The 8418-nt window shown below is 46.7% G+C and overlaps 1 protein-coding gene across 2 annotated transcripts in view; it reads left to right on the forward strand.

Annotated features, from left to right (window-relative positions):
- The window catches only part of zgc:66455 (uncharacterized protein LOC393502 homolog), a 12090-nt gene extending 6317 nt beyond the window's left edge, over positions 1-5773 (forward strand). The window contains exons 5-10 of one of the 2 annotated variants that reach the window (XM_050043731.1): positions 1177-1218; positions 1509-1609; positions 1736-1797; positions 2205-2371; positions 5046-5201; positions 5299-5773. In XM_050043731.1, the coding sequence (XP_049899688.1) occupies positions 1177-1218; positions 1509-1609; positions 1736-1797; positions 2205-2371; positions 5046-5201; positions 5299-5684 (914 nt within the window). In that variant the 3' untranslated portion in view covers positions 5685-5773. The remainder of the gene's footprint in view (positions 1-1176; positions 1219-1508; positions 1610-1735; positions 1798-2204; positions 2372-5045; positions 5202-5298) is intronic. The other variant, XM_050043732.1, reaches the window with a different exon arrangement.
- Positions 5774-8418: the final 2645 nt, after the last annotated feature.

The raw sequence follows: 8418 nt of genomic DNA on the forward strand, positions 1-8418 counted from the left end.
TAATTAGCTCAGTGAGATAGAAATTGATTCTTAGTCTCAGAGGTTGTGAGTTCAAGCCTCAGCTGATGCAAAAGGCAGATTGTGTTGCTAAATTCCTAAATGTCTTCTGATTCTTCTGCTTGTTGCTCAGAATTGCCTAAAAATGCCCGGACCCGACCCATCACTGCACAGCAGCTATAATTATTATTTTTAATTTCCATTTGTCATTGTTGAAGGTCTAAAGTGATTCTCACATCCTCCAACTGTAAAAATACGTGGTCCGATGACTAAATTAAATTTTTTTGAACATTTCGTCAACTGAAATGTGCGTCATGCGTCTACGGCCTGGCGCCTTTTCCTCTAAATAGCGGTGGTTAGTCTTGAGTCTTGCTGGGCTGTCTGATGATTCCAAATCTACGATGGAGAAAAGTCTCGGAGAAAAATTGAGCATTTAAAGGTGCATGAACAACTTTCAACCCCCAATGCTGCAAAGTTAAAGTACCAAATATTCATAAATGGTCCATTGCAGAGTAGCCACCTTGTAGTAACACACATTTATTAATGCTCATTTAGACCTGTTAGTGATGTTAATAGGCTGATTTACACTTAAAGGCACAAAACCTTTGAGGCTCTGGAGGTTGGCGACCCCTGCCCTAGGCTATCATTAGAGCATCACTGTGTCACAATTTTGCAACAGCAACACATCATTTCCTAAAGTTAAAGGGGTAGTTTGGATGTTTTGAAGTAGAGTTGTATAAGGTACTCATTCAAAGTCAACGTGTTATACACAGTGGACAGTCTGCACGGCCCCAGTTTGGAGAAGCAGCAGGAGTACCACCAAAATGTGCTTTAGCCACCTAACATAATCAATATCAGTTTCAGTGTACGCTATATTAAAAAAAATTTCACTGCTTTACTTTGCTGTCAGAAAGCATTTTCACACAGGGTACTGAAGCTGTTGTATCGCTCTCTTGAAAGCAGACTGCATCAAGAAAAACAATCATTTAACATTGCTGAACGCAGGAGCTGCTGGTCGACCGCTGCCTCCATCAGTTAGTCTGTTTTTCCTGATGGAGTCTGGTGGCCTTGACGAGAGCGTAGTTGGACAACTGAAGCCTGTCTTTGCAAAAACATATTGCACATGCCATGTATCATTTACATCTTAAATCTGTTTGACTGTGTGTCCCTTTCTTGTAGTCAACATTCGAAATCACTCTGAAATTCCACATCTTCCTGGCGGTGAGTATCAGACTGATAATGTTCAACCTCACAAGAATGTTTATCCATAAAAATGTCTTCTTTTTCCAGGACAGTGCATGATATTCAACGTATTCTGTGCTAAACTGACAAAATCTGTGGTATCTGAATTAGACAGATGATGCTCAGATGTTCAGATGAATTTACCTGCACAGTGTCGAGGTGTTCGTCAGACTGTATTGAAACACTGTGCAGCGTGCTTTAGCATTATTGTGCTGTTGCTGCTTTGTTTTGGTACTTTGAAACACAGTCATGATTTCGGTCTCTTACAGATCACCTGTTTGAAGTGACGGTTGAAGTGAACTTCAGTCCGGATTTGAAGGAGTCCTGGGACAACCAGGCCTGGTCACTGCTGCTCTCACTGCAGGCTTTGGTATGTTGATGACAGTAAAGCAAAGACACCGAACCTGCTTAATGTAGAGGAGTATTAAGATTATTATAAAGAACTGAGGGCGTCACTGATGCCTGAAGATGCAGTGAAGTTGTTGTGTTTCTGCAGATCAGTAAGCAGCTGGAGGCTCTGCAGACGCCGCTGTTCATGACCCCAAAAAGAATAAAAAGGTAACAGACCCACAGCACTGCTGGAACTTAGATACATTTGAATCAGAGAGAAGCACACAGAGTTTAAGCTGTGCAGTGAAAAGAAATCAAAGTCCACCAAAACAAATATCAGTCGATATTTGTACGACTCTGCTCACGTTTAATTTCCTAAATGTTTTCACTCTCACTGTTTGCCTTGTTTCCTTCACTTGCATCCTCTCCTTGGATCTTAGTATCTCAAAGATGTGATGAGAGGAGCAAGAAAAGAGGAATCAAGGAAACATGTTATGAAATGAAGCTCCATCATCTCTCAGGAATTACTTCACATCTAAAGCAGTGTGCAAAGCAACCTGAACTCGAGGTCGGGTCTCATGTATGTGTTGACATGTGAGCTGTTCTGAGCTCATCCTGGATCTGTGTGTGTGCAGGCTGAGTGCAGGAGTGCTGTACATCATCTGGCTGCAGATTGGACAGGGGCCTGGAGGTCTGCAGGTCCACAAGAGCGTCCACTACGCCCTGAAGGGGCTCACTGCCACAGGCGTTGGCACCCGAGGAAACCACAGGGAAGCTTTCATCATGTCCCTGTCGACTGCAGGTACAGCAGGGCTCAAACCTTCAGTCTGAAACAGAGTGGAAATGTGGCAGTTAATTTGAGGACGCTAAGTATTAATCTTGTACCTGTTTTAGAGTGAATGAGTGAAAATTTACAAACTGCACCATGAATCAGTTTTTCCTCAGCACACAGTAAACTTTCCTCCCAATTTTATCAAAATCCGTTGAGTAATTCTGAATAAGCACTAATGAACAGACAAAAAGACAGAGCAGGTTAAAACATGATCTGCACTAGAGGAGCGTGCTCAGTCGAGTTGTCTCATTTATGAAACAATGCGTGGCATCCATGCTAAAAATACTCAACAGTTTCTACAATCAGTCTTCCACATCACCACTTGTGTCGCCAATTTCCCGTCTCCTACCTCGTAAGCATGGGTCAAAGTTTCTCTCAAGAAGTCTGTTTTTATGAAGTGGGATACGCCTCTTTCAGGCCTCGTTTTGTGTGTTCGCAGTGTTTATAAATGAGACCGCAGATCTCTGCCAGGAGGTCGCCTGAGCCGATTGTGGCCACTTTAGATGATTCCAGCAGATGCGCAACGCATTTCAAAAGCGTCCCAGAAAAATACACATCTCATCTATTTTTGACGTAGTCACAGTGCGTTGCACAAAGCAGATCAAGTTCTGGACGGAGCAAAAGGTCGCAGCCATGGCAACTAGATTGTGAGCTGGGTGGCGAAGATAAAAACAGGGACTCATACTTTTCATATCATGCCTAACTGTGTTAGTGGAAAATAACTTATCAGGTATGGAAATAATCTGTAGATGCTCCAGTTTAGAAACTTTACTATGAACGTCAGTTTCTGAGCCACGACGTTTTTAGCTGAGACTATATCTGGAAAATGTGCACCTCTAGTGACCAGTTAAGAGGAGGGAGGAGTCAGCAGTCAATAGCCCCTTTTACACTGCCAGATTTTCGGCGAATGTTGTTCCGTTTTGCCGGCGAGCTGTGAGTGTTTAGACACACAGAGCTGGATTGGCGAGTTGATCCGAGGTGCCCAATTTTCCGCCGCTTAGGGGTAAACATATTGGCGGAACCTTTTTGGTTTAAAAAGAACGAGGTGCCCTTCCGCCACGGGAGGGGCTGTTGAAGACTTGTGGGAGGAGCTGTTGATGACGCCGCACGTGCGAGCCACTGGCGGTGGATAAACAGGAAACAGCTGATAGCAGGAATTAGCGAGCAGCTAGTAACAAGAGGGAAACACAAACCTGACAGACACTGTAAAGATGAGCAACTGGGGAGACAAGGAATTGCGCGCCCTCCTTGTCCTCGCAAACAAAGAGGCCATTAACCGTCAGATGACGGGGACGGTGAAGGACGGGCCCGCCGCGGCTTCCCTTGGAGCAAGGCGCAAGTCAGTTAAATAATGTGAAGAAAAAAGTGAACGACTACAACAGCAGGAGCGGCAGGGGACTGCTTGACTGGCCGTATTTCGATTTGTGTCAGAGCATTTGGGGCTCAACAGCCAGAACAGCGACGTACGTCACTGTTTACGTCACACGCTGAGCTACACGTTTTGTTACTTGCTCACGCCCCCCATTGCCCCGAAAAAGGCACATTCTGTATAAACAAAAGTAGGTAGGCGGCATTTTGCTGCACTCCCTGATTTTGTTTTTATACTGCCAATGCTGAAAAAAGACTGATTGGGCTTTCCTGCAAATTTGCACAATTCCTGTTTAAAAAGGTTTAGTGACATATAAAACAGGTTTTTCAACAGTTGTGAATGAGAGGTCCTTCAGCATAGTGACACATGTGCACACAAAATATGAGGCTGATGGGTCCGGTAGTTTGTGAGATCAGCTGTGGACAGACAGATTCACACACAGGTGGTTGGGGGTTCGAACCCCGGGGTGGGGGAGCCCTTCTGTGCGGAGTTTGCAAGTTCTCCCTGTGTCAGCGTGGGTTTACTGTGGGTGCTCTGNGGGCTTTGCTGCAAATTTGCACAATTCCTGTTTAAAAAGGGCTAGTGACATATAAAACAGGTTTTTCAACAATTGTGAATGTCCGGTAGTTTGTGAGATCAGGGGTTCGAACCCCGGGGTGGGGGAGCCCTTCTGTGCGGAGTTTGCAAGTTCTCCCTGTGTCAGCGTGGGTTTACTGTGGGTGCTCTGGCTTCCTCCCACAGTCCAAAGACATGCAGGTTAATTGGTAGCAAGTCAGGTCACGTCTTAATCTGCAGAGCCGTTATTAAAACTTCACTGCTAATGCTGTATGTGTAGGGAGAGTGGTGCTGTCACAGTGCTGGAATTTCTAACTTCAGTACAGGGGTGGCACGGTGCTGCAACAAGAGAGTTCTGGGTACAAATCCGCCGACCAGCCGGGGCCCTTCTGTGTGGAGTTTGCATGTTCTCCCTGTGTCAGCGTGGGTTTCCTCCAGGTGCTCCAGTTTCCTCCCACAGTCCAAAGACATGCAGGTTATTGGTGACTCTAAATTGTCCGTAGGTGTGAATGTGAGTGTGAATGTTTGTTTGTCTCTATGTGTCAGCCCTGTGATAGTCTGGTGACCTGTCCAGGGTGAACCCTGCCTCTCACCCAGTGTCAGCTGGGATAGGCTCCACCCCCCTGGGAGCCCTAACAGGATAAGCGGTTGGATGTGAATATTAACTAACGAACTGTCATGTTATCAGGAGTCATCTCTGTCTCTGTCTGTGTGTTTCAGATGTAAATGAGTGTGGGACTCAGATGGTGCTGTGTGACGTTAACGCAGACTGTGTGAACCGGTTCGGTTCGTACTCGTGTCGCTGCAGGCCGGGCTTCCAGGATAAGTCGCGCCTGGGGTCAGGAGGGACTGTGTGTGTGGACGTGAAGCCTGCAGGTTAATGAACTCTCAGCCGCACTGCTTTATTTAGGCTCAACACATTTAAAGGAGTCCAGAGGTGAACAGCTGCTCACTTCCTGTTGTTTGCCTGCAGGTTGCAGCTCAGGCCTGTCTGCTGAGACTAAAGGCGTCTACGTGCTTTTCTTCCTGCTCAGCTCCCTCATCCTGATGCTGCTGGCGGCGGCCGGCCTGCTGTACCACCGTCACCACCGGGGGGCCTTCTTGGTTCGGTGCCACAGCAGCGACAGCATGTCTCCTTCGAACGGCAACAACAACAGCAACCATCATCATGATGATGACGGTTACTCCAACCCCGCTGACCCTGACCTGCCCCCCCCACCTCCACCTGCCCGCGGCTTCAGGGAAGGCTGGCCTCAGGTGAAGGAGCGTTGCCCAGCCGTGGAGCTGCCACTGCTGCGCTTCAGCCCGCTGCTGCCGCCGGACAGCTACATGCAGCCGCAGGAGGGCGGGAAGGTGTGAACAGCTGACACATTAACTCATTAAAACCTCTTTTCATTTAGTTTACTTTCTCTTTGTCTGATACTGTCGTTTGGAATCTGTTGAATTAAAGTCACAACTAAACTGCATGTCTTCTGCTGTCTTGGCTTTCTGTTTTTGCCCTTTACTGTACCAGAAGACAAAAGCCCCTTTTACACTGCCAGATTTTCGGCGAATGTTGGGCCGTTTTGCCGGCAAGCTGCGAGCGTTTAGACACACAGAGGCAGATTGGCGAGTTGATCTGAGGTGCCCAATTTTCCGCCTCGTAGGGTAGACATATTGGCGGATCCCTTTTAGTCTGAACAAACTGAGGCAGCCTTCTGCAACGGGAGGGGCTGTTGATGACTTGTGGGAGGAGCTGTTGATGACGCCGCACGTGCGACACACTAGTGGTGGATAAACAGGAAACAGCTGATAGCAGGAATTAGCGAGCAGCGGATAAACAGGAAACAGCTGATAGCAGGAATTAGCGAGCAGCTAGTAGCAAGTGGGAAACACAAACCTGACAGACACTGTAAAGATGAAGGAATTGCGCGCCCTCCTTGTCCTCGCAAACGAAGAGGCCATTAACTGTCAGATGACGGGGACGGTGAAGAACGGGCCAGCTTACGAGAGAATCACCGAAGGACTGACCAGCCGCGGCTTCCCTCCCACGTCACTGTTTACGTCACACGCTGAGCTACACATTTTGTTACTTGCTCACGCCCCCCATTGTTTAAACCATGCTCAGTTGGTACTAAGAAAATCTCCCCCACACCATTACACCAGCAGCAGCAGCCTGAACCGTTGATTTGTGATCTCACAAAGACACAATTAAAACCCTGGACCGTTTTAGACTTATGTACAACCTTCTGTTCTTAGTAAATGTCCCACATATGATGAAGGCAGTTGGAGACAGCAGTGTGGGTGTTGAAAAATGGGGAAAAATAAGTTTTGTTGTTGCACTTTTCTTCTGTTTGAATATCTGGCTCCATGATGTCACATTTAAATTCAGGAGTGTCTCTGATTACACAGAGTGTCTCTCTGGCTCAAGGACACTCCAGCAGGACACACAGCCTGTTGTGGACCTGTGACCTCCCAGTTTCAAACTGGCCACCCTGCATGGCTGTGTGCAGGGACTGAAATGTAGTGTGTGCTGGCCCACCTAGTCCAAACCACTTTAATAGGCTTACAGCAGCTAATCCAGGGCGCTGTGCTGTCACATGGGGAGTCTGCTGACCTTACTCTGCTTTATTACAGGGTGCTTGTTCCTTCAGCCGCTCTCTGCTCAAAAAAAAAGGCTTTCTCTTTACCACCTTTGGTTCCTTAATGCTGCCACCCGTGAGCGTTTTATAGCTCAGAGAATTAACCACACATTAATGGATAGTCGGAAACATGTTTTGTTTTTTATGTTAAGTTAAAGTTCATTTTCTGATGAACTTTGACGACCTGCTCAATCATTCAGGAGAGACTCGTTCTGAGAGAAAGAATATTTATTTACATGTGCACATAAGCATGAGAAATGTGAAGTCTTTGGCGATTAGACCCCATCATGATGGGTGCAACAAGCACCGACTTTAACCTGAGAGAGCAGTGTTCACATCCCGTAAGATTCTAAAACCAAACCCTCTGTTCTATTGTTCTGTCCCTAAACCCAACCATGAGTGTTTGTTGTTGAAGGAACCGACATAGTGCTTTTATTTTGAAAGAGACTGCATGTACACATTAACTTTCCTGTGCAAACAGAAGTGTATTTTGAAAGAAGACAATGCATGTAACAGGCTGAACTTGGCACGGTGTCCCAGAACGTCAACAACCAACACAGCCAGGGTGCCTTGGACGTCATATGTGGACGTTGAAAGTCCATGAGCAAACATTGTGTGATGAGTGAGAATGTGTTGGCCATTTTAGGCGGCAATCGTTGCGCCCTCCTCCACCGCATTCACCTCCGATCACCTTATCCAGAGCCCAGGATGAGTTCATCAAAAGCCCACTCCTCTTCACATCCAGATCCTCAGCTCCCTCTTCATCTCATCGACACCAGCGTCTGGACTCCATTCTGCAAACCGTGCATACATTACGTATGCACGTTAGCGGGCACACCGAAACCTAGGTTTAGCACAAAAACTACTTGCTCATGGTTAGGAAAAGACCGTGTTTTGGGGCACAGTCCCTGCTGGAAACGCAGAAATGTCTCAATAAAAACACAGCTGCTCTTCGTGGAACAATCCCGGCTGAAAAAACTGTGATGGGTCACTAAAAAAACACGTGTTTGGTGACTGAAAAGCGTCTGGAAACACAGCCATGATTCGCTAAATCACAGCTGTTTTGTTTTTAGTCTTGAACAGTGGTCTGCAGCTTGGCAGGTGTCTCCTCTTTGTGTCAGGCCGTCCACCAACCTCTTCACCTCCAAAGGACAGAGTCAGCTCATAATATATTACGTCACCTTAGAAACATTAATATGATCAATATGACACGTGCAAATGTAAGCTTGTTACATGTGTATATGTTCTGTGCTGCTGTCCCTTTTCCCTCTGTTGTACTGTAGATCTGCCCAGGTGTGCTGCATTACGTAACGAGGTGCAGCGCACCTGGCATGGAGGAGGTGCCTTGGAGCTCCTGGTCCTGCTGCCTCTCAGCCTCTTTGTTGTCTTGTTTACTTGTTTTATTTGTTAATAAATCCCATAGATCTGAGTGCTTCAAGGTGTCTTATTTATGTGGTTACTTTGGGGCGAGT

The sequence above is a fragment of the Epinephelus moara genome, chromosome 5 (genome assembly GCF_006386435.1).
Source record: "Epinephelus moara isolate mb chromosome 5, YSFRI_EMoa_1.0, whole genome shotgun sequence".
Taxonomy (NCBI): Eukaryota; Metazoa; Chordata; class Actinopteri; order Perciformes; family Serranidae; genus Epinephelus; species Epinephelus moara.